A 26,432-nucleotide genomic window follows, 5' to 3' on the forward strand; every position below is an offset into this window, starting at 1 on the left:
GGCTTTACACTATTCCTGCTCCTCTGTGAGTTCCTCCAGCATCCCAGAACCTCAGCTCTTTGTTTCCAGGACCAGACACACTGTTTTCATACGTTCTGCCTCACTTGGCAAGCATTCATTAAAACCTCAACGTCTAGTTGTTGGTCTTCTGTTGCATCTCCAAGGTAACTCCATTCATATGTTGTCAGCCCCTGACAGTTCACTTTTACCAGCTAGACAGGCTCTCTGACTAACATCCATCTTTTACTCTCTTACACAGAGGAAAATATAAGCCTTTCCATGCTGCAGTATAAAGTAGGTAGGCAAACTGAGCCAAACAAAGAAACCACTCAGAGTCCATGGGAAAGCTTGTTTTTTCAATTCACTTGGGCACTTCAGTGCTCCCAGAAAAGATTCACTAGGCATTAAGCCTGTTCTCCCAAACCTCTGTACATGTGTTTATCTATTTACACACACACACACCCCCATTTGTTGATCTAGATCTTAAAAACTTCCTAAATGATTTCCAGTACACTAGTAAACTCCATAATATCCTGAAACAGGGAGTTTTATGGGAAAAATGATACTTCACACAAATATCTTTTTTTTTTTTCAGCTTTAGACTCAGAAGTTTTTAATTTCTGTCCTTCAGAACCTTCAAGGCAGCTTGGACAAAACAAACCAAATATTGAAAATTTGGTTGAAGAAAAAAGTGACTTCCATCTTGGCACACAAAGGAAACACCTGGTTGTTAAGGATTTTAAAGATATTTTAATAGTGGCCTGTGCAACTCTGAGTACGAACGGCAGAGTTGTTTGAAGTCAGTGGAAAGTTTCAGCTCAGATTTGTGTGGATGTATTGCAATTTCCCTGCACATGGGAGTGTGGTAATAAGAGTCTTTCACTACATTCTTCCATGGTCAAATCACAAGAAGCAATTTTGCAATAGTGCAGAGTCAATATAATTTATAGCAAAAAGGACTAGCTTGATGTCAAGTTTATGCTTCCCCAAATCCTGTTTTCATTGGGCAATTATCATTTCAGTGGAAAAGGTTCCAAATGTCTTCAGTTTTCTGGAGAAGTGCCAAGCTGTTGTATAATGGTAGGGTAATTTTAAACCTATAATTTAGAAAGACCATTTCTGTCTCAATCCATTCTTCAAAAAAAGCCAGCCTTGGAGAGTTACACTTTAGTTTTCAAAGCAAAATACCTGTTTTGTTTTCAAAAAATAGATGGCCACAGAAGAAGCATCCAGCAGAATCAAAGAGCAGGTGCTGCCTGACCCATGCCTGCCAATGTCAGTGAGATGCAAACAGGGAAGGGAGCAGCAGAACCATCACTATTCTGCACTGTCTGCCCCTTCAAGAACTATTATGACAAACAGCAAGAACAGCAGATCTAACAAAAGGGCTGAAATCAGGAATTCATCCTCTGACCAGCCTTGGTCAATTTTAAAATGGCAAAAACTCACGGGTGGAAGGAAATACTACATTTTGGTAGAGTATTTGATGGGGTTTGGGAAAGTATAGGACAGCTAATTTGTCATGGGAAAAGAAGACATCCTTAATCTGATTTGTTCTGTAATTTAGAAGAACACAGTCAAATATTACAACATCAGCCTCATCTAGTCTTTCACTCTTGGTGCTGAACTTCCCTTGTGGATGGATGTCCCTACAGGTTTTAGAAGAAAATTAATAGGATCTGGAAACTAGGAGGTTTAAAGGATGGATTAGTCCAAAGACATCACCCAGACCATGTGTCCTACAAACCACTTAAAACATCCTGAGCAATGCTTCTGGAAATCCTTCCAGGTCAGCAGGGACAGTCCTGTTTGCCTGAGGGACATTTTGCAGGACAAGAAATTCTTGGTTATTACTGCATTCTGGTAGCAACCTACATAAGTGCAATATTTATAATGATCCCATGAAAGGAGGACAACCTCAAATGCACAGTCCTGCTCTTTGAGCTGAGAGCTTCCCAAGCAGCTGAGGTTAAATTTCAAGCTAGCCAGAGCAAAGCTAAAGCAGATACAGCTAAATAAACTAATTATTCTCTGCAGCACACAAATAGCCATGATGGTTTCAATCCCCTGAGAAAAGTATCTGAGGAACTGGGTACATTTTCTAGAACCCTGAGGTGTCTTTTCAAAGGCACAGAGCTCAAACACCAAATCTGTGGTTGCCTGTGTGATGCCTGTTCCCACTGAGGTCGAGACCATAGACCTGGCTGAATCCCTCCTCACTAGGTTACCTGACCTGGGAGCAAACCATCCAATTAATACAACGCACTGCAGACCACAAGTGCCAAGAGAATTCTCTTCTCGAGCACAGTTTGTTTAAATGTGTTTTTAGCAGAAATACACTCAGAAATTCCTTTAAAAGTCAAGGGATCAATGCAGACAGTTAAACGAGTGTTTAAACACAGTCCCAAGATGTGACCTTTGTTTCTTTCTCCTGTCTGGCTTGCATTCAGTTACAATAAAACTGTGTTCAGATGCTGGTTGATTTTAAATCCCAGTAAGATCCCTAAAACTGACTGGAAAAAAAAAAAGCCATAAGAAATCCCAAACCAACAAGTATCCTGTTTATGGTGAAAGTTCCCTGTGCAGGAGAGCCTTGGATAGGATTTGGAAACACTATTCTGGGAACACTGAGCCTCAAGATGTGGTTTTCAACCAGCTGTAAGCAATTTCTACCTCCAAACCTTGTCTAATGTACATTAACTTGCTTATGTTTATACTTTACATCCTTGTCAAATGCACCAGTCTAAGAGTTGTGTTCCTGAAGCTGGGGCCACCAGGCTTTCAAGATGCCCTGCTCAAATATATACACACTGTCATTTAAAGCCACATCCCTATTTCACCGACACGTCTTTTGCCCATTTCCAGGGCTATGATCCATATAATAGCAGGGATTGTGCTATTAACCAGCCCAGCAACAGAAGTATCTATCCCAACATAGTTATATAAAAAATGGTGCTTGTGGGATAGCCTGAGCTGAGGAAGGAATGTCAGGCAGTTCAGCTAACATCCTATACTGGAAACTTTTCACAATTTTTTCCATAATATTTTTAAACAGATAAAACACAGTGTGTCATTAATTACCTAATGCCCTATTGGCATGACAAGCATTGCAAACAAGAGCAAGCAAAACTGGAGTCTTCTGGGTGAATTCTCACTGAATCCAAGAAGATTTAGGACATAAGACAGCAGAAAAAAAACCAGAAAGGGAGCTGAGGGGAATAATCTCATAAAAAACCCAAGAGGACAATGAAAACTTACCTAGACAGAACTCTGCAATCTTTTAGCTCTCTGCAAATGCCACAGCTGACGTCTCACAGCACTTCATGCACTCAGAATGACAACAGCCCCAGCTCCACTCTCCTTTATGCACGGAGCAGCAAGATTTGTTTAATGCGAGCGTAAGTGCTTTTTACTAGGCTCAAACTACCACGCAAACAGAGGGAACAGGTTAGACTGTAACCAAAATGAATACCAAGTAGCACAGTGTGTGTTTGGGTAGAAACATGGCCCTGTGCTCCTCCCTCCACCTGACACAAACAAATAAGGCCAGAGAAGAGCACTGCCACCCATGCTTGGCCAAAAGCTTAGTGCTCATCAGCACCTTCTGTGTCACCAGCAACAGCGCAGAGGCGTCTCGTGGCAGCCTTTGAGGCCATAATTTAAGCACCTTTTTTCATACCTTCAAAGGTATAGTGAGTATATACATCTTGTCTCGAGATGAAGGTTTTAGCATTAGGTCCACAGGAAGAACATGGAAACCTACAACCAAAGGTGCCTCTGGCAGATCGCATCAGGAGGACACACTGTGGCAAAGTGGTAGCATGAGAGGCTTCCAAAGCTCCCAGAGAGGCACAAAGATGAGCAGGCACCAGTTCAACTGCCATCAGTGAGAGGAACACAAGCATTAACACCTTCTGAAGCATGTACAAACACACAGAGCCACAGCAGACACACATCTCTAAAGCAGAAAAGGGATGGCAGCAGACAGTAATGCCTCCAGGAAGGATTTCCCAGTGTAAGTTGCCTGGCTATGACCACCAGCCTATGGCAGCAGCTGTCAGTTTGACAATGCACACACTGTACCTTACAAACTGAGAAGTCCACCCATCTCAGTCTTCCCAAACTGGGACTCAGACACCAGACACCTATCTCTCCCCTAACCTTGCTCCCAACTTGTTACACATTTTGGATGATCAGCTTAGTCTCTCTGACTACCCAAGCTTCAGACAGTGCCGTGCAGTCCCTTGGCAGGGGGCAGAGAGCCTGTACATTATCCAGGTTTACATCCAGGGAGGTCATACGCCACTTTGCAGAACAGCACATGCACGCCTTGTTATATCCCATGAGTTTCTACTAGCAAGATCTTGCTGAAGATCCACAAACACAAGGTCTGTAGCACCACACAGCTACACCCCACTGCATCGTTAACTGGCCACAGCTTCAAGTAGACCCAGAGTCTCAGTAATGCATGTGGAAGCCAGAACATGAACTGTGGAGGCTTTTAGCTGTAAGATCACCCTGACACTTTAACTGAGTCAGGTCCACTACCAGGAACCTGGCAGCTGTGGCTCAGGAAGTCTGTTCTGTACTGTCCATTACCTCTGCATAGCTCAAGTCCCCACCCAGGGCTTCCAACTAGATCACCAAGCCACACTAAAAATAGCCAGCTCACAAAACCAGCTCTTGGCTCTAGCCACTCCACCCTCAAAATACAGAGACTAACTATACTGCCTTCTGCAAACAAAGGAGAATTCACTCCTCCATCTATTTATAAGATACTTATTCACAGCTTGCAAGCACAGATTCTTTTCAGATGAAGAGCTTGAGGGAAGAGATTAAACTTTTTCTGGTTCCATGTTGCACAGAGCCAAGCACTCAACATGATCATTCCTTCACCATCTGAGGTTTTTTCCATTCAGCTCTCACTTCTAGGCTTGGGATTATCTTGCCCATCACCATGAAGAGCATGACACAATCCCACTCCTGTGCCACAGTGAGAAGAGGGGTTCATGATAAAGCCTGCAAGTTCATTCTGGTTATACTAGTATAAACCATCTATATATTCATATGAAATAGTTATACCTTCTTTACTTGTGACTCCTAACACATGTGCAGGACAAAAGGCATTAACTGGGCACTTGCCTAGGCACATGTTTCCAGCTCTTGGCTATGCTGGAAGAGCAGCAATAATGAGAATAACAGTGAAAAACACCTGGCTAAAAACCAGGTTAAAAGGATCCTGGCCTTGCTGCCCAGCCCCACATCACAGCCCTACTTCAGCAAGAGCTCCCACTGCTGCTGCCTGGCTTCTCTGATACTTCCATCATACTATTTCCATCATAAACTGTAAGTTTTTGACATCCACTACAGAAGCAGCAATACATTAGTCCACATTTCACTGCTGGCTCAGTGAGTTGCCTGCAAGCTACAGGCTAGTTATCACTACACTAGATAGCCAGAAGCCGAAGCTACACCTACTAACCAACTCTACCTACCTTACTAAAAAGATCACGGTTATTTAAAAAGTTCCTGTTTGAAAGTACAAAAGGAAGTATTAACAGCACTGAAGTGATGGAGCTCTCTGTGCCATATGGCCACATTTACCAAGAGGAACTTCAGCTAGGCTAACAGCTCTGCATTTCAGCCCCAGAAAGACTGGGACAGCAAAACCTCAAAGAGTTCAGCTAACAGACCTGGAGAAGCACTGAGCCCTCAGCACAGTGGATGGTGTGAAGGCAAATGTGCTGCCTTTAAATCCACCAACAGTGAGCAAGTGGCAATGCCACCTCCAGCAATCCCCCTGCACCTCTAGGTGGCCAGCCCTATCATTACAGCACTTAAAGAGGCACCACAAAGACACTGGCTCATCAGTGCCACACCTACACCAACTCCAGGCCAAATTCAGCCTGGTCTTGCTGGAGGTGGGAGATCTCAGAGAGACCAGCTGAGCACACCACAGCCCCTAAGCCAACTCCCTGCAATGAGCTGCCTGCAGGATGTGTATTCTGGTAACTGAGCTCCTCCTTCCCAAGTTGGGAAAAGGCAGAGTTCCAGACAGACTGCTTGAAGAAGTCTTTCCTTTTGTGGATAAGCAGCTGGAAAGGTAAGGCTATCTTTTATAGTGGTACTTGGTGGAGAAAGGAGTATGAAGTCTCCTGATCAGCTCACAATGTTAGCAGTTATGGGTCAAAGCCAGTGCTGTGGTACTATAGCATCTGAGGATGAGACTCCTGGAAGCTCTTAAATCATCTGTTCAAGAAACAAATGGATGGAGCACAAGACATCCCTCCTGCATGCCCACATCTATGATGGAATGAGTTCAACTTCTGCAGGAAGAACCTGTGGCACTGGCACTGTGGCAAAGCCTCACAAATCCCAGGTCAGACCTGAGCAGCAATGAGATCCCACTGCTCTGTGCTACAAAACGCTCCAAAGGGCATGTCTGCTCTCCAGGAGGGCAGAGCAAGCAGAGAAGGTTCCACAACCAATCCCACAAGAAGAGTTTCATTACTAAAGAAAGACTAAAGCAATTCTTGTTTGCCATGTGCTCTTGAAAGGTATTTGGCAGATAACATCTGACTGCACTGAGTACATGCCTGCTTCCCTGCCTGTTTTAACTTATTATCTCCAGCCTGTGGTCAGGCACTTTCAGAAGGGTTTATCCATCTCTATTCTTCCCAGCTCCTGGTGTTCTTTTTCCACATGAAACCACAAAATAGCAAGAAAGAAATCTGTGACAGCTAGGAAAAAAAAGCAAGTCAATGCCTTGTTTGGTTAATCCCAAGGTGAAGATACAGATGGACTTGTCATCTTTATTCTTAAAAAAATTTTAAAAACCACAAATTTAGTTCTCCACTTGTAGTTGGCATATTTTAATTAAGTGGAGCCAAAAGTCCAGGAAACTGCTCTTAAAATTGCATTCTCTATTTATATGTAATTCCTGCACATTCAGACAGTCACCTGTTCATAACTGGCCTCAACTTATGACTCAGAAGTCCTGGTAGTCATGATTCTGTTTTATCAGACTTTTGCACCACACAAGACATAAAATGACAACAATGGGACACGTGATAGAGCCAAAAGGTGGCTTAGAAGAGTAAAGCCATTTGACTTGCTTTTTGTAAATAATTTATTTCAAGTATTGGGAGAATGGGTGTGGAATTAGGCTGTTAAGCATTGATCAAGGTTTCATGATTCAAAGTTCAGAGTAGCAGTACCACAAACCCTGCTGAGTGCACACACAAAGGTAGTCCTGTTCACTTTTCACACATCACCAGTTAGAAATCAAATATTGGACCTACATACATCAACAGCCACTCCATGCTTAGTTGGCCAATTCCAATATTTTGTCTCTACCCTGTTTTGATCATATCTATTAAAGCCTTGAAAATCATAACCTTTACAGTATTAGCAGAGCTTAGAACCTTTGGTATCTGCAAGTCAGATAGGAAAGGAGTAAGTGCAAAGCCTTGGAGGACCCAAAATCACCAGTGCCTTATACAGAGTTCTCTAGCCAAGTTATAGAGCTTGCTTCCCCATTTGAAGGGATCCTGGAACAACAAAGAGTGGACTTCTTTAGTCCTCTGCCCCAAGTTAGATGAAAATTAAAATACTGCATGAATTTTAGAATTTTAGTTTCTGCAACTACTCCACAGCCTAGAAAAGAATAACTTTCTCCTGCTATATTCATTTACACTCCTCAAGCTTCAGAGAGCCACATATATTTGAGCCATGGCATACAGTTTCCCTTCACACTGGCAGGCAATGAATATAACCTGAATTAAGCAGAGATCATACTACACAGCTTCAGCATGCACTCAAACACTGTACAATCAAAGAATTCTGTGTGTACTCCCCACCCCTGCCCTTGCTAAAGTAATCAAAGCAGTTAATTATCCTTAGGAGTTCTGTCAGATCAGGTCTCAAAGTTGATAATTTCCCTGTACAAAAACACAGGCTTAGCTTAAAACCAAAACAGAACATAAAACTCATGCACATTCTCCCCATTCTCCTAGGACTCTAAAGTTGCTGTGTTGCTTAAAATGAAATAGATAATAATTTAAAAACTAAACAAAACAAAGCACAAAAACCTGCATTATTGTGCTTCTCCTGTCATGTGAGAATGAAAAGATTATACTGTAGCAATTCAATCCAAAACTGCATCAAGATTACTTCACCAGTTCAGCAAGAGAACTCTGTCTGCATAGTCTGCCAGAGCTCTTGACAGGAGTCACAGCAAGCAGGGAACAGAAACAGTTACACAGCTTGCTCTTCTCTGCACCAAAATGTAGATCCTCTTCTTCCAGTGACAGGTAGCAACTTGTACTATCATCCACTTGCTGAATTTTAAAAGAGAAATGTTCTTTTCACAGTGTTTGGTTGAGATACTCCATAACTACTTTGTTATCTTCTCTTCATTCCCTCCCTTCAAACCTCCCAGTTTGTGATGGCAACAGAGTTGAACCAGAGCAAGGCTGCAGATGCACAGAGCTATTCCACACCATCCTGCCAGCCCCTGCGCCCTCATCTGCACCCACATGCCAGCGCTTATCTCACACTGGGCTGGAAGCTCCTGGGTGCAAAGGCTGCCTTTCCACCTTGTTGTTTGCACAGCACATAGCACAGAGGCCTTCTCATACTGATAGGCTTCAGGTGTTTTAACAGCACAAACACAAGTTGTGCAATGCCCTGAGGATGTCAAACAGCTGGGCTCTCTCAGTCCCTGCTTCTCATATCAACCACACAAATGGGCAGTGAGTATTTGTTTGTGCAAACTGTACCAATATGTGAGGAGATCAGAGCCTGCTGCAGCCAGCAAGCATTCCTCACAGCTAAAGTCCTTGGAAATCCCCTTGCATAAGGAGTGCCTTAGGAAATCACACAGCGATAATGGCCTGCACCTAACCATTCATCACTGGTATCATCAATTAAGGCTTGTGTTTTACAGGTACCCAAAATATCCAGCTCTGTCTCCACTACAGAAGATAAGCCTGATTTGGCTTGAAAAAGGAAGTTGAACCATCTAAGTGAAGCCACCTGGGCTAGTTTTTTGACTGGGGAAGAAGAAAACAAGTTAAGAGTAAAATTCATTACATTCTTCACCTTTGCTGTTTTCAGCATAATTCCTTGCTACACAAAGCTCTTCTCCAGCCTGCACCAATGATGGGGCACCTCAGGGAGACTCCCAGTGCCTGCCTTTTGCCCATCTCCATCTCCTACTCTGGGGGCTCACCTGTAGTCTTGGGTAAGGGTGACACAAGACTCCTCTTTCCCCAGTCTGGCCAGGAGTGCTCCACCCTCCTGCTGCACCTTGACCAAACTTCCATCTTCAAGAACGTTCTTCATCAACTGCCTTGAATTCCTCAGCAGCACAGCTGCATCCTGGAGGGATCACAAGAGTGAGGAAATCAGTTACTGCAACCTACAGGCAGTGAGGGAACAGGCAAAAAGCAGCACTTAAACCAAAACACACCCAAACTACATCTCACCTGGGTTTGCTCTAGGAAAAGCGGAGCTGTGGCTCCAACAGCTGTTTCTCTCCAGTCTGACAAGTCTAAAGTGATAAACTGTGCTCCTTATGCTCCTGATACCTTCCCCACCAGGCTAAAATTGTGACCCAATTCCCACCATTGTTGTTCCCATCCATTAGCTGGGCATAGAAGAAGTAAGTTTTCCAGCCTCTTTTCCCACTCACACCTGGCTCCTACTGTTCTGAGAGCCTGGATCTGCATGGCTCCAAGCCTTGGGACAAGATGAATGTGAAGGGTTTGTGGATATACAGATGTGTGCAGGAAGGCACTACCATATCCTTCATCATTTTCTATTGGGACCCTCAGTGCAGAGCTGGCAGCAATTCCCTACTATGTCAGGGGAACACCAGCTTCTTAAGAGAAACAAAGTTTGTGACCACATAGGCTTGGTCTTTGTGCCTTCCCCTTCCTGCCCACTTCCAAACTTGTGTACTGGAGGCAGCAAAGCTGTAACCACAGCACAGAACTAAGCTGCCACCTGATTTTATTCCAGGCCATTCAAGCTGACCTCATGTGGCACAGCCCAAGGCAGCTGCTCTGGATCTGGCACACCAAAGTTTGTGTATCTCCAGATACAGAGCTCTGGAGCTGCTGGGAATGGACCCCAGTGCTGGAGCAAGCACCCATCAGCAACAAGCCCAGCTGGAGAGATCTCCTTGGTGACACTGAGGCATCAGACAATCTGCTTCCAAACTCACTGAAGCCTCTATCACTTTATTTGGATTAGCTTCTACAAGAACTGGGAAACCCTGCTACTACAGCTTGCAAATTCAAAGCTACAGCTTTTCTGCAGCTATCCAACCTTGTGCTCTCTTCTGTCTCAGGTCCACCTCTGATCCAAGATGCTTACCTCAGCCTTTTCTGGTAATTTTGCATTTTCCATTTTATTAATAGCTCCCTGAAGGAAGGCACAAACACCCTGGCATCGTAGTAGCAAGTATTCCAGCTTCTACAAGAAGAAAAGACCAAGGCAGTGATTATTGTCTCGTGGCTGACAGGAAAGTCTTCTGAGCTTGCAGAAGCTTAGGAGTAGAGAAATGAGAGAGGATCAAACAAATTAATCCAAAGGTTCAATTAGATCATTCAGTGAGACTGTATCAGCAAGAAGAGAGGCCCATAAGAAGTTTCAGATGCATCACACTAGACCAAGGCCTCTATGCAGACGTTAGAAACCTGCATACTCATGGTTTGGATGGATCATGTTTTACAGAAAAAAAAACCCAGTCCACTTATGTCTCACATTCTTCTATTAGCATTTCTTGTAACTTTCCATGAAGATGAATCACACTGCATGAATTTCAGAGAAACAAAACATAAAACAAGTACTTGGAATTTTTCTACTTTAAATCATTTCATGCTAGAAGTAGTGTAAATTAAACATTAGGAAGCTGGAAAGCTTCCAAAATTAAGCACATTAACCTATGGACAAATCTGAAATCCTTCCGCTCTTCAGGGTGGGGGGAAGTAGGGAGAAAAACAAACAAAAAAAGACAAAACATTTCATAAGGGTTCATGAGGCACTATTTTTTAGAAAAGTTAGTGATATAAAGCCTGAAAACTGTCAGATGCCACCCTCCAGCCACTTAAATCACGTGAAGGGAGAAACAGTTATCCCAAAATAACCATGTTTAAAACAAAACAAAAAAGCAGCTGTTTGAATCTTTCCTGAATTGAACTCCCTCCTCCCCTGGAGTGCTGGAACAGGGCCAGCAGTGACAGATTAGCAGGCAGGATGCAGGTGAGATCACTGAGACAGGAAATAAATACTGTTTGCCACATAGCTGCAGAGCTAAAGGAGCTGAGCACACGGGTCACTATCACACACAGTATAAACAGGCATTCCATACAGAATGATTCCCATACAAACTCCCTTTGGTAATGCTTTACATGCTAAGGCAAGAAGTAGCCTGACATTATGGTCCTTCCTTCAAGAATTACCCTTCTGCACACAGAGTACCTCAGCTCACAAGGTAATCTCAACTCTGTCCATTAAACTAATCCATAACTTCTTGAAAAGTTTCTCTCCTTCATCACTGCCAAATAAACTTCAACTTCTCAAAGTCAATTCTGGGCACCAAAATTAGGCCTCTGTACCTCTACTGCACCAGCACAGGTTCATACAAGTACATTTAGATCAAAGTTTAAAAAAAAAAAAGGGTTCTAAAGTAATTTGGAAAAAATACATTAACATTTGGTACATGCCAAATGTTCTGAAGCCTGCCACCAGCACCACAGTGGTGTTATCAGTGCCATCTTGATATGCTTCAAGTGTTGCACTGTACCACGCAGCACTCTGGGTAGCAAGGTCAGAGCCAAAAGACCACTGGATCCTCTGGAAGCTGAGGTGATAACTCTGTCAACCACCAGGGTGAGCAAACTCAATGTGAAGACAGCCAGCTTGTGTGTAGACTTACAGAGATGTAATCCTGTCTAGTCTTGGTGTGCCAAATAACTCAATAGAGCTTTTAAAGATTCAACAAGCACATGGTTGACAGCACTCAGGCTCCCTCCACAGCACAAGCACACACAGAGCTGGGTATTAGTACCATGGATGCTGCCTCTGCAGGCTTCTGGCAGTCTACCCTGCAGCTGGGAAGTAAAAGATATTCTTAGAAGAAGAATTCTGAACTGATTATCCAGAACTTCCAAGTCTCACTAATGCAAGGACTGCAGATATTACCAAGGAGATAATAGCTTGATCTGGTGAACTTGCTCCAAAACCAAAACGATTTAACTCATTACACTCAAGTTTTTCATTGTTAGTCCAATGGCAACATGATACTAACATCTTCTCCTGAGATCAGTTTCAGACGCCTGCCCTCCCATCTAACTCAAGAGCCACTGTGTATCACAACAAAACATAATTCCATTTCAGATCTGACCATATTTTGAAGGCAAGAAAGAATATAAAGAATTAATGCAGTTCAAGCAGATGAGTAAAAACCTAAAATTTTAGCTCCTGCAGTCACACCAAGAGACCAGTGTGTACCCATCTTATGAAGACAGTATTATCAATTTTTTGATACCAGAGATTCATTTGCATTCACAGCTTTACAGGAACATTGTCTTTTAATGATTGTAGGTTCAGCTGTTGACAGGTTCCTCTTGTTCCCATCTGTTACCATGCCACTCCTTCTCTCAGACACCAAAGCACACAAGACATCCTACTCACCCTGCGGAAGCTCAGCCAGTCCTGGTGGCAGTATGGGAAGGTCCCATCCAGTTCTAGAGGCAGCTGTGAGCTGTCTATGTGCTTATGGAGGGATTTCATGGAGGTGAGAACTTCAAACTGTACAGAAATAGAAAGGAAAAGAAAAAAGCACACTTGTATTAGGGTGTGAGTACTGGAGGAGGAGGGGAAGGTTAACAAAAGGCAGAATCCATAGTTTCTTTATCCATCTTGCACAGAAGCACAGCATGCAGTGTGTAGCTGCAATATAACTACAATAGGAAGGGGAAAAAAAAACAACAATTCAATCTTAGAGCAGCTTGTTGAACAGCTCAGTGGGTGAACCCTGAAGGAATGCAGGCCACAACATGCTGTTTCACCAGGCAGAACATCTGTGATGGAAGTCTGGAAGCATCCAGCCTTCTCCAGAGCCAGTACCTCCTGGTGTAAGCAGAGCAACTCCCTCTTATGTTCCCACAGTTGTGCTGTGATTTACATCTGTTTGGAGAATCTGGGAGGTTAAATCCAGCCCCCATCTTCCCCATCTCACTTCTTGGAAAAGAGCAACAGAGCAGCCTCTGTGCTGCCCTCATCTCTCCACTCATACCAGCAGCTATTTGCTCCAAGAGTTTCTTGGATCTTGACACAGGTAACTTACCTTCTGCAAGTCTGCAGGACCTCAAAGCATTTCTACACTCACCAGAGCAACAAGTGCTCCTGCAGGTACATGGAAACCAGCCCAGACACACAAATTCAGGTGCAGACATTGAACTCCCACACATGCAGTGTGAAGTTTCTACCTCCACACAAAATTGTGATGATGCTTCCAATTCCTCCTGCATGCCCATGTGTTTAAGTGCCTTTCCTCTGTTCCCTCCTACACCCTTTGTGTTTGTTCAATGTGTTTAATATCTTCTGTAGCTCTCCCTGCTTGTACATGCCTGCAGCCCCCCATTCTGACTCCAAATGCTTCCACGTGGGGGCAATAAGGAAATGGACTAATAGCATTTGTTACTCTTTAGCCTTTTGGGCCACCACACCACACACACAGCAAACCTGATGCCTGTCACAACATCTTCATCCACAGGAGCCAAAAGGGAGCTCCTGGCCTAATCTGAGGCCTATAGAGTTTCAGCAGACACAGAATTTCAGTCCATTCTTGTAGCTTGCTACAGTCTTGGTGCAGCTGAGAGAGGACTACAATGAAGTCTGATCCCCTGTTCACTCATCACAGAGTGGCTGGGAGCCTACATTTCTCATACAGCTGTAGAATACCAAGACAGTTTTACTTCTAGTGGGGGAGTTCAGTGATGCTGTGGTAACTTTCCCTTCTGTTGGTCTTTCCAGACATTTCAGCAACAAAGGGAATGTCACACAAATGCCCATCTCATCTCCCCCTTCTTGCAGAAGTCTCTCAGCCACTGGCAGCAGCAGGCACGAGGAGAGGAAATAGAAGAGATGCAAAATCCAGGAAAGCAACAAGCACCTTCAAAGGCGGAGTTCAGGATTTAGCATGTCACCTCTTCCTGACCATGCATTTCCCCCTCTTGTTAATGAGAGAACATGAAAAGCATCTCTAGCTAATTGTGCAGGGCTCCTCCATATAGTTATCCATGCTCCCAACAAACCCCCTGTGTTTTGAGTCCCCAGCAGACTGACGTAATTGTGGCGCAAATGTCACTGATGGATGTGGCAATAAAACAGAGATGACAGAGATCTGTTCAGCTCACATAAACACTACAACCCAAAGAATACCACACCCATAGAGACCACGACCACAAAACACAGAAGACACCTATAGAAATTTCATGTGAGAATAAGCATACATCAATGTCAGGGAATTTGATGTCTGGAGAGTTAAATAAAGGGTATCAAGAGTGGCCCAGCAAAGCCCAGATAAATGGTTCCATTACCTGTCCTGCTGGTGGCTTCTCCATCCGAAATGTCATATCTTTTTCAACCAGAATTAATACACCATGAATACAGTGAGGATCCATTTCCTACAACAGAACAGAGCACAAATCCATTACTGATCTGCCTTGGGTACTAAGGAGAATGTACCACACCAGGTTCATACACAAGTTCGAAATTCATCTACAAAGGCATCTGCAAAGCCTGGAAGGCAGACACCAGAAATTAAAGAAGGCTGGTCTACAGAGTACCAAAGTGATGGTCTTTAAGGTAGTTTGCTTCAGATCATCTAGTCCTGCAATATTTAAGGAAGCAATGGAAAAGGTCAGGTGTTGGCTGTACTAAAGAAGCTCTGCCTTCTGCACAGGGAAATGAGTCAAGGGAAAAAAAAAAAGAAAGAAAGAAAAAAAGAACTAAAAAGAAAAACAAACCAAAACAAAAAACCCAAAAACAAAACAACAAAAACCCACGTTCTGTGTCCAAGTTTTTTCCTGATAACTAACCTGGTCACTTCACCTAACCAAAAGGAAGTGGCTTTCCCCCCTCCACCCCCAACCCAGTGCCAAAAACATTGTCTTGTCTCTACTTTCTGCCAATTTACAGTCAAGTACTTGCATCCTGTTTCTACTGTTAAACTGACAGAAATTCCAAATACAAGGGATGTTTGGCAGCTGTAGTTCAAACTCAGTGATCCAGGAGCAGCTCTCCAATTATAGAAGCATTCTACAGGGAAGTGAGAAACAGGCAGAGAGCAACAGCAGGAAGAGAGAAATGTGGCAGATCCAGACCATGGAGACAGGGCTCCCTACATATGTGATGCCTGGACCAGGAAAGCAAGGAGAAGAGCTATTTAAGCTGTTGTGTCACATGATTAAACAAGAGCCATCCCATTTTGATGTCTCCTACATGGTCTTTGCCTCTGCAAAGATCTCAGTAATTGTCAAGCAACAAATCCTTTCCGGTGTTGCTCGAGCTGCAAGGAACCTGCCACACAGCAGGCCACAACAGCAAAGGAAAGTTGTTTAAATAAACAGCTCCAGCAGTGAGTAGGGTTAAAGATCTGCCAGGAGCACAAGAGCCAGAGTACAGAGAGAAGTGGACCAACAGAGACTGAATGACCTAACCTGACACTGGGCCCAGCTCAGCAATAAAGAAACAATGCCAACTCAAGGAGCCCAAATTCTACAAGAGAAAGCAGCAGCAGAGATTCCGAACAGAGGAAAAAGACCTTTCTCTCATCCAGTCCTAAACCACAATCCTTTTAAACAGGAAGCAAAAAAACTCCCAACTGAAACACCTTCCAAAACCATGGGAGGTTTCTAAATAATCTAAAATTTCTCCAAAGTGAATTATTCACACTTTCACTGTTCTTTGAACACTGATCAAAAGGCCAAAAAAGATTTATTGCATAATTAGGCTCATTAGGTAAATACTGAAGAGAGGATGGGGAGATACTACAACTGTATCAGCAACTCTGAATTTCTCTGCTATAAAGTACTGAAGGATGACGACTGGACACAGCTTCAAGGCTGATGATGGTACTAAACAAACCTTTTCTTACACAATCCCTCTCCTATGCCAACAGTCATGAAATGTGCAGTCTGAGTGAGGGATAAAGGTAGTGATGGTGTAACAAGAGGTTACCACAATAGCCAAAACACTCATTTGTTTGTTACTCCTGAAAATAGAAACTGAAAAACCATTCACAAATAAAGCTGTCAAGGGAAAAGTTCAAGGTTTTCCAACTCAACAAGGAATTGTATTTCCAAAATAATCAAGTACTTTTCACCATATTTTTTAATTTAAACAGCTGCAGTGAAGTCAGTCTCATCCAGCACTGATGGAGTAATCCAAAGACTGTAACACTTTACCAGGAGCATCTCAGGAGAGAAGCAGAGCTGAGAACAGCAGGATGCCACTTCAGGAAGCTTTCCTGCAGCTTTAAGGACAATCTCTTACTACCTTCGCTAACAAAACCAACTACATAAAAGCAAAGAAACAAGAGCTCCACACATCTAAGTGAACTCCTCACATCCAAAAACAGCTACAGTGTGGACAGCATAGAATAGAGGGGCATCAAGAAGAGCTCAGAAAGCACCAGGGTAAATACAGATCCTTTCATTATTTTTATTTTAAAAGAGAATTAGATACTTTCTTCAGTGTTTCTCAGACAAGTTCCAGTTTTCTGGCTTCCTGCTCCAAATGGAAACCCATGGCCAGACTTAACAACACTGGCACAGTCTGAAGCACAGGCTGCCAGGAATGTTTGTGCAGATGGCAGAGTCATTCCCCAGGCACCTCAGTCAGTCTCAAAGTGACCACTCTAATGGAATAGCATGAGGTCTCTGGTCCTCAACATGAGACCAAAATCCTCTGTGCTTCTGCACTAAATGAGAATGCAAATACACCTCTTGAATGGAAAAGTTTGCACACAACTTCTCTGCTTTCAAATGCTAAACTGACTCTTCTCAATCAACACACAAACAGCCGATTATAGGATTAAGCCTTTGCATTTGATATGGGAAATTCAAAAGAATCCAACTCTATTAAGACTCAGGCAGAGGGAAATCCCACAGATACCTGCTCACTGAAGGCAGGGCACACATTCCACTGTCCGTGCCTTGCCTGCTCACTGAGCAAGAGATCAGCCCAGCACTTCTGTGCAGCAAAGTTCCTCTTAAGATCTGCACCCCCCAGCACAAAGCTTACTGGTGACAACCTGTAACCAAACATTACAGCATTTATCCCTGCAAAAATCCATGCTCCAAAGCATCATTACGCAGTTTCCCACAGGAACAAGACTGATCTATTCCTGCAACATGCACACACTGTGCACTTCCCTTCACCTCCGCACAGAGCTGCCAGAGTTCCTCCTGCTTCTTCCTGAGATAGCTCTGCAGCAGCTTTTTCTTCTGCCCCACTCCCTCTGCTCTGGCTGCTGTCTGGGACACAAAGATTTCCCAGCCACCCAATATTTTCAAGAGAAAAATTATTTCAAATTTCCAAGAGGAAAAAAATTCTTACAGAATGCAACTGCCCCTAGCCTCAAGAGAGAACCAGTTTACCAGGTGGCTCTGGACAGAGCAACTGACAGACTCACAGTGCTGTAGGGAAAACTAACCTGTGAGCACCCAAAGTTGTCTACTAGCACTTAATTCCAATCATGCATTCATTCTGGAAAGATGGAGAAGTTGAAGATTTTCTCAGGCTGACAGATCTTGACCCAGGAACCTTTGCTCCCCAGGAGTCTCTAGGTTTAACAGATCCCAGCAGGAAGGGACTCTGCATTAGCGCATCTGATCTGTGCTTCCCCACAGTGAAGCAGTGCTTCCCACTCCTGGGTCAAGAGGGAAACAGCCCTTCAGAATTGAACAAGCAGTGCTGGACCTCAACATTTAACAGATTCCAGCACATTATCATAGTAGGCTTCACAGAAACTATTAAGTAAAATCATGTGTAAGGAGAGTGCAGGACAGCACAGAAATGAGCTCTAGAGACAGTCTGCCAGAGATAAAACACACTGAGATGTGCAAGGGATTTCAGAAAGGACCCCAAGGAGGTGATCTGCTCTGTAACCTTAGAGGCATAACGCACAGTCAAGGTATTCCAACTCAAGAAGAAACTGTATTTCCAAAGAGATCAAGTCTTTTTCAATGTATTTTTTAATTTACACAGCTAAAGAGTTCAGTTTCATCCACCGCTGACGGAGCAATCCAAAGACTGAAACAGTTTTACATTACATTTAGGAGCATCTCAGAAGACAAGCAGAGCTGAGAAAAGCAGGATGCTGTTCAGTGCAGTCACTTCCAGGACAAACTTCCTGCTGCATTCTGGAACACTTAGATTACCTCACTATAGTTACACTCAGTTTTCTGTATTACTCTATCCTTGCTCCAGAGCAGAGTAGAACATTGCCATGGGATCACAGAGTAAATGCTGAGGGATCTCCAAAAGGCTCAGAGAAGCCAGGGATTATTCTTGTGCCATAACTAGGTGATGAGCTACTTGAACAGGTCTCCTTTACAGAATCTTCAGAAGAGTCAGTGTAAGGACCAAAAAACCATAAGCAGAGTAATCAGCCTCTGTCAGTCACTGTTACCTGGAGCACGCACTTAGGTCCAGCAATCTGTCTTGCAACACATTAAACTCTGTTAAAGAACTGTAGCACCACCCTGATAAGGAGGTGCTCAGAGCCAAACAGCCATCACAGCACAGCAAAAAGCTTCCCCCCTCCCTCGTTTCAGAGGGTGAACTTAAGGTTAAAATGGCATTATTACCATGCTTCTATGAGAATTGAAACAGCCAGAACACATTACTAATTTCCAAATCAGGCCACTAAGACTCCCATGCAACTCACATGGACAGTGAAATGCTCAAAAGCTTTAGCAAGCCCTCTGCTGTGTGGGCACAGCATAAAAGTGAACATATTTGCTTGTTACCTCTGCAGAACTGAGCAGGGCACCAGATTACTCCATCACAGAGAATGAGTACGCTGATAGAGCTCACAGCTCCACCCAGCCCAGGAAGCAGGAGGACAGACCTCTGAGTCAGACTCAACTCTCAGATGTGGCACTGAAGCACATAAACCACAGACATCAGCTTCATTAAAACATTGTCCCGTTCCAGTTTGCAGAGTTTGAGTCCTGAGACCTAAGCTCTGATTTAAAAGGAACACCTGCTTAAACAAGATCAGTCATCACTACATCTCCCTGGTTTCCTAACAGCAGCAGATAGTTTCTGTCTGGGAAGGGGGGGTAACACAACCCACTGGCTTCCCAAGTGACTGATATGAAAGCCTTTGACCTGAAGCAATATAGAGTTACAGCACATTCGATTCTAATCATTCACCAACGGCCACATTAACAGCTGCACGTGCTTTTCCACCTGGCACAGCAAACAGCATCCTTCCCACAGCAGCAGGCAAAGGCTTCTCTTCCTCCCTTCTCTGTGGCAGGCAAAAATCCCTGCACATTTCACACAGCCCCTCACTGCACACCTCCAAGCAGGATAATTCATGACAGCATTCAGACTTGGGTATGGGCTGTTCTCAGCACTGAGATGAAAGCAAATTTGGAGGGGTGGGGAGGGGTGTTCTCCCCTAACTCAGACTTGCTTGGGTTTCTTGCTTTGTCTGCAGTCTGGCAAGTCCAGGTCATCCTCCTAAAGCAGGGCTGGGTGCATATCTCCACCTCCCAAAGCCAACTGCAAGCCAAGTGGCAGATGGAGATATAATCAGCAGATGGAGATGTAGCACCCAACCATGACAGCAGGCCAGCCAGTGTTCATCTGCTCAAGCTTGAGGCTCACCTGCAATGTGCTGAACACCTTCAAGAGAGCAGGAAAGGGCGAACAGCGACGAGCATCCACAAGAACGGTGAGACCCAAAGCCTGACATTCTGGTCTGCAAGGACAAAGACAAAAAGGTCAACTTTGTCACCAATGAAAATTAACAAGACTATGGAAACAGAACCTGTAGGCAGGGCAGGGTGAAAAAACAGTACATATTATGGTTTCATAATAACAGGAACTAACTGGCCACCTTCTCCTAAACAAAATATATACACTGAAACCACCAACTGATTGCTCAGTTTTTACCTTTGCCATATGATTCTATGACTTCCACCAAATTTCCCATTTCTCCTGTTCCTAGAATATGTGTCACTGATGGAAAAGGTGCTGATGCAAAACCAGTTCTTCCTAATTGTGCTAAGGGACAAGCTTGATTTCAGCCTCACTGTTTCAGAAGAGCAGCCAGTCTGGAGCAGACACAAAGCCTATCTCATCCAGAATCAGATTTGGAGGAAGCAGCGTAAGAGACAAAGTATGAGTTTCTCATGGGTTAAACCTGCTCCCCTTATTAATGGTTTAAAGGCCTCAAAAAAAAAAAAAAAATCACTATCAGCTTTACAACTTAGTGATGAGCTGGGAAGGAAGAGTCTGTCATACTGAAAGGAAGAGAAGCTCCAGCAAACTCCAGCCTGCAGACTCCAAACACAATTTTCAGCCAGACATCAAGGCAGACTCTCAACCCTTGCAAATCCTCCCTTCCTTTAGCTTGGAGGCCTGGCTCTAAAATATCATGTCGCAACACTGTCACAGAGCTGCTGCATGACTGCCCCATGATAGCTCCCAAATGGCATTTTGTGAACTGATGAAGGATAACAAGAATGGCTTGGATTCATGGTACACATGAAAACATTCAGTACATACCCAATTATATCACATCATGTGCACACAGCATGCACAGAATAGGTGAAGTGATTGCTGAACACAAGCCTGTTCACCCTAGCAGGAGATTCCCACCTGTGTAATTTCAGGACTGTCTGGACCAATTTCCTAGGCCAATAAAATCAACCTCCTTCCATTCCTGCCTCAATTCCCACCTCCCTGAAAGGCAAAGTGGACAGGGCAGCAGCTGTCTGCCCTGTCTGCCCAAGAGCATCACAAACCTTGGGATGCTGTGCAAGTACAGAAGAAGGCGTACAAGCTCAGTGGTATTGCAGTGGGGGTTTAACCAGGCTGTGTTCCTTGTTGTTATTATGGCCACTGCACGTCCCGATTTGTCTCTCGTACCTGTAAAAAGAGGAGGGGGTGGAAATCACACAAATAATTCAACAGAACCTCCTCAGAGGCTGCAGAGAGAACATTCCAGGAGCACACTCCTGCCTGCCTACAGCTCTGACAAGGGCAGAGGCAGTGCCAGGCTTTCATTATGTGCAGAGCTTGCTCAGTGCCCAGAGAATAGATCCAGCACAGTATAGGCAACCCAGCTGAGCTGAGATACACTGAAGAAGGAGAAATCCCTCTGCTTCAGTTAGCCAGGAAGGACAGGAAGCCAGTTCTCTGCCACCCATTTTCCAAAAGCCCAAAGTCACAGCTTATCACAAGAAGAGAAGGACCTAACAGTGCCAGTTCTGGAATTATGTCCAGCCCGCCGCTCCAGATGCAAAAGCAGGGTAAAGAGCAGATGGACACACCACTTTGGAAAGCCAGAACTGCCTCTGAGACTCAAGATCAGGCAGTACCTGCAGGGAGCCTGCTCAAGCAACTGGGAAGGTAAGTGATTTGGGGAACAAGAGGGACAACACCTCTTTTGTGTAAAGTAATTCACAAGAACAGGAGTCATCTCCTGTCATACAAACTGTATAAGAAGGATGGGGGGGGCGGGGGGTAGAAATCCCAAGTACAAGACAAAACCAGAGACTAAGAGAAATCTGTTTCTTTCTCTCCTTAACTCTGCTGCTACCACAGGAGATATTGTCCTGGACCACGTCTCTCCCCCATCCCAGGGACAAGCATGCAAGTTGACAGGTAAAACAGACACAGATGGACAGCCTCAAGCATGAAAAGCTGCCCCAGTGTGATCTCAATCTGTCACTAGGACATGACTCGGGTAAGGGCCACAGACACAGATGGACACCATTTTGAAGCAGGGCTTTCTCCCTCCCAGGGACCAAAACTGTCACACAGGCTTTCTCCTGCTAACAAAAATCTTTCATCATCAGTGTGATTCAGGATACTCCTGAAATACTGTAGCCTGGATGCTGCATAATCAAAGAGATGGAAAGAAATTAGAAAAAGCTCATTAATAAAATTCATTTCATTAGATAAGGGGACCATCACAGAATAAAATAAAAACCCAAAGCCATCAATTACTGTGTACTTAATAAAAGTTTTTTAACTCTGAAGCAACATCTGTCCATCAAGCAGGTTGGGCATAACCTGAATTTGATTAAACCTTGAACTTCCATCTAGTAGTCTGGGAATTGCCTGACCATGTCAAAAAAGCAACCAGAGCCATCAGGGCTAGGTCTTCAACAGTGGCATAATCCAGAACTGAAACTATCCTGGAAGTTTTGGCTAACTCCATCAGCTACTAGTTTATTAATTACTCTTATTCACCATTCATTATAAAAGTTATTCTAATTACTGTATCATTACCACTGACTAACATAAAGCACCTAACTGAGTTGTGAGTACATTCCCTCAGGTGTGAGGATTCCCCACTGAAATCCCAAAAGGCAGAGAGGTCAATCAAATCTGATAGTGCTTTTATAGGAAACACAATTCCTTCCTTAGAGAAAAACTTTCTTGGAAGCAGTATCAAACCAAATCCTCGCTTCTTGTGGGCATTTGAAGGGCATCAGATATCCCTTCATCACAGATTCAAATGTTTTTGTCTCATTTAACAATGGTACATCATGATAGGAGTCTGTGACAAAGTGAGTGTGAGGTAACATGGTCAGGCTCCTGCAACAGCATGGACTGAGAGCTTCTCTGAAAGATTCTCTCTAATCCTGTAACTTTTTGGACTGTTATATACAGCATAAAAATGTCCAAGCTGATCAGCAGACCAGAAGATTAAAAATCCTCCTTTGGAATTTGTTTTAACAATTCATCTCTTAATGCAAAGTTACATGTATGAACGTACCATTACTCTGCCCTGCCCTTGGTTTTCCATTTCACCTTCTTCCAGAAACTGGCAAAGTTTCAACTCCCTTCTTCCTTCCTGGCAAAAAAGGTGATTTCACCTCTTTCTCAATTATCCTATGATATAAACAACCTTCCAGTCTCTTGTCATGAGACACAGTTTGGTTACAAGGAAGGGCTGTCACCTTTCTCTGCACCACCTCTAATATTTACCATTTCCTTTTAAAATACAGCCCAAACTACTTCAGAGGCATCACCAACAAGTATACAGAGGTGGAAAATCAGTGTCTTAACCTGTCTACTCATCTCCTTCCCCACTACACATCTGAGGTCAAAACGGGTCTTGCAAACCCAGCACCACCTGGGAGATGCCTGTGCTGCCTTTCTGCTCTCCTTCCCAATTCCTCCACATTGCACTGACCTCTCCTCTGAGGTTGGGCTCTCTGCCCAATTTTCAACTTGTACGTGGCCCCTGAGCTGATCAAATGCAGCTCCTCCTGCCCAACACTAAACAACCCTCTTGCTGGCTCTAAAAGGACAAGCCCACAGGGGCTCCTTACACAGAGCTGCCAAATGCTGCTTCTCACTAGAGGTAGATCTTACTTCCTCTGCTTTACTTCATGTTTGGTTAAACACAAAGACGTCTTGTGTGGTGCCTGTACACCAAGCAGTCCTGGCTGCTCTGTCCAACAGCCTCAGCTTTGTTCACCCCTCTGCCAGTATTCATCCCATGCAGAATTTTTTTCTGCAGCTATTTGATATTCCTTGTTCTATCAGATGCAAACACTGAATAACATTTGACCTACAACCCAATTCCAGCAGAATAATTCTGGGAAGTTCTCCCTTGATAGCTAGGTTTTGTCATCTGCTATTTAGCTACGCTATTGTTCACCCTACACATTGCTCATCCACTTCACTGCATTATTCCTTTCAACACTATGTGTCATGAAATCAAATGTTTTCTAAAAATCGATTATATCTATGTGGCTACATTTAATCAACCAAACTTCTAATTACCAAGAATAAAACTGGTTTTCAAGAGTACTGTCAAAGAGCATTTTCTACGTTCCTATCCTTTAATTATCTACCAAGTGAATCAAGTTCCTATTCTTCTGACCAGGTCTGATGTCAGGCCCACCAGCCCATCATTAGCTGCACCCTCACTCTTGCTCTTTTTGAACTCCTGGTATGAGCCCATAGATCAGGCATTTCTGACTCATACATGCTTGGTTAACATTTTGACACTCCTGAGAGCAAATTAACATTAATGGAAGTTCTACTTCCTGTCCTGCCCATTCGGAAACTTCAGAGGATTCAAGAAGTGGAACTTCTGAAGAGGTTTGGGGTGAAACAAATAGAATTGGCTCCAGTCTCCAGCGCTGCAAAAGGAGGCTCATCTCCATTGCCCTACTACAAACTGCATTTCCAAGACACATTCTGGCTCAGCTACTCACCAGGCAAGTAGGCAACTCCACTCCTGAGCACTTCTGGGTTCACATCCTTGACTATGGTAGGTGCAAACTGACCACCCCAGGCAGTTGCAGAAGTTGGGGATGTCGGGGGAGTAACAGGTGGTGAAGCTTCCTCCAGGGCACTGCTTTTACTCACTGGTTTCACCACACCTGTGCCAGTTGCCTCCTTTCTCATTTCTGTCTCTTCTGAAATCATCCCTGTAAGACAAGCAACAAACAGAAGCTTGAGCAGAGTTTCACCCAAGAGATCCCAGGTAAATACCAGACTGGGGAGGGATGTGCCCCCAGCCCCAGCACTCTGCAGCTCCTCCAGCCCTTTAGCCAGCAGCATGCATACTCCAAAACTGGTTATAACATCAATACTACTGTAATTCTAAAATAAGAAACCAATTTATTGTGAAGTTTGCAAAGTATAAAAGCTCAATTCAGATCGGGATTACTGTAGTCAAAGTCCTGTCAAGCAGTACATGTCTCCTCACAGCCTGGAAGTCTGGCACAGTGCAAGTCCCTGGCTGAGCTCCAGCAGCCTGAGCATGCTGAAGTGATAAACCAGCCTCTGTCAAGGAGGGCTACTCCATCAGGACAGAATTACTCCCCCAATACCACTTTCAGAATAGTTCCTGAATATGTAAGTCAACTGGAGGCTGGCAAATCAGCTGGAATTAGCCAAAAAGACATTGTTCTCCTTGTCCAGCCTTTTTTAATTAACATTTCATGTGAAAGTCAAAAACCTATTTAAAAACCCTGAAGAACAAGATGATTACACCAACCAGCTCCTGCTCAAGAACTGCAGAAAATGCTTCCTTTGTGTGACACCTCAGCTCTACAGTACAAGTTATCAGAATCAGTTAATTCTAAAATTAATTATCTTGGCTATTACATGGAAACTAAGGCTAGTTCTATCAAGTTTCAATTTTCATGTAAAATTATCTGGAAAGAATTAAAAAATGTATCTACCCACTGTGCAAGAAGTATAGTTCCCCATTTCCCAACATCACAAGAATTAGAAGGTAACAGTAGATCTTCAGTAATAGATCTTTAGCATCCTAAGTACACAGCTAGGCTATTCCTGTGTTTGCAGAACACTAAATTAAAGGCTATACTTCACTACAAATCCTGATACTTCAGTATCTACCAACAAAAAATATCAACCTTTCTTCAGGAAAATAAGAGTGGAATATTTATTTGCTTGCTATGAAGTCAAACATTTTAATTGCTATTTAAAATTTACTTCAACCATCCTACCTTCCTGCTGCATCAACAATGTTGACACTTGACTCAGTTTATTTACTAACAGATTCCAATACTTCATTAAAGAGCAGGACCAGGAACAAAGCAGTCCTTGAAGTGGCTTTCAACACAAGTTTTAGCAGTGAAGGAGATTTACAGGTTGAGGCTTAGCCCCAACTGCTTTCAAAATTGCTAAAATGGATGAGAGAAGTGCCCTGAGCAGCATGGCTCACTGCACCAAACCATCCAACATTGGGGGAAACTAGGAGGAGCTCCTGGGCTCTACACCATTGAGAGCATGACAGAATAGCTGCTCATTCCTCTCTGGTAACACCCCTGGTTGAGGAGCATCCCTGGGATCCAGCTTGGCATCTGCTGCATTTGGCCACATAAGCTGCTGTGATGGCTTCAGGGCTATGCCCAGTTCTGGGCTCTACCAGAGCTCCACTCTGTTCCTAGGGCTGCCTCAGCCTCCACTTCCCAGTGCTGCAAAAGCTCATCCACTTCAGACAACACTGAACATCTTCCTGAACCAGCATTTCAGAGGGGCACTGATCCCCTGCAGAAAGGCTATCTTGAATATCACAGAATCATGGAAGTTGTGCCCAAAGGTTTCACATTGAGAGCTGGTAGACTTTCTAGGAGAACATGGAATCACCTATCAATGAGCTGCAAGGCCTGGCAAAGAGG

At 43.9% G+C, this 26,432-nt stretch overlaps 1 protein-coding gene across 5 annotated transcripts in view; it reads right to left on the minus strand.

Annotated features, from left to right (window-relative positions):
- Positions 1-26,432, minus strand: part of PLEKHG4 (pleckstrin homology and RhoGEF domain containing G4) — an 85,238-nt gene that overhangs the window by 33,401 nt on the left and 25,405 nt on the right. For all 5 annotated transcript variants that reach the window (XR_001523781.2, XM_015640232.2, XM_015640233.3 and 2 more), the window contains exons 4-10: positions 24,495-24,710; positions 21,060-21,183; positions 19,918-20,011; positions 14,613-14,699; positions 12,703-12,819; positions 10,381-10,479; positions 9,233-9,381 (exon numbers count right to left, since the gene is read on the minus strand). Coding sequence is in view for 4 of the 5 variants with exons in the window: in XM_015640232.2 (XP_015495718.1) it covers positions 9,233-9,381; positions 10,381-10,479; positions 12,703-12,819; positions 14,613-14,699; positions 19,918-20,011; positions 21,060-21,183; positions 24,495-24,710 (886 nt within the window). In the remaining variant the exon portion in view is untranslated. The remainder of the gene's footprint in view (positions 1-9,232; positions 9,382-10,380; positions 10,480-12,702; positions 12,820-14,612; positions 14,700-19,917; positions 20,012-21,059; positions 21,184-24,494; positions 24,711-26,432) is intronic.

Source organism: Parus major, chromosome 11 (assembly GCF_001522545.3).
Source record: "Parus major isolate Abel chromosome 11, Parus_major1.1, whole genome shotgun sequence".
NCBI classification, from domain to species: Eukaryota; Metazoa; Chordata; class Aves; order Passeriformes; family Paridae; genus Parus; species Parus major.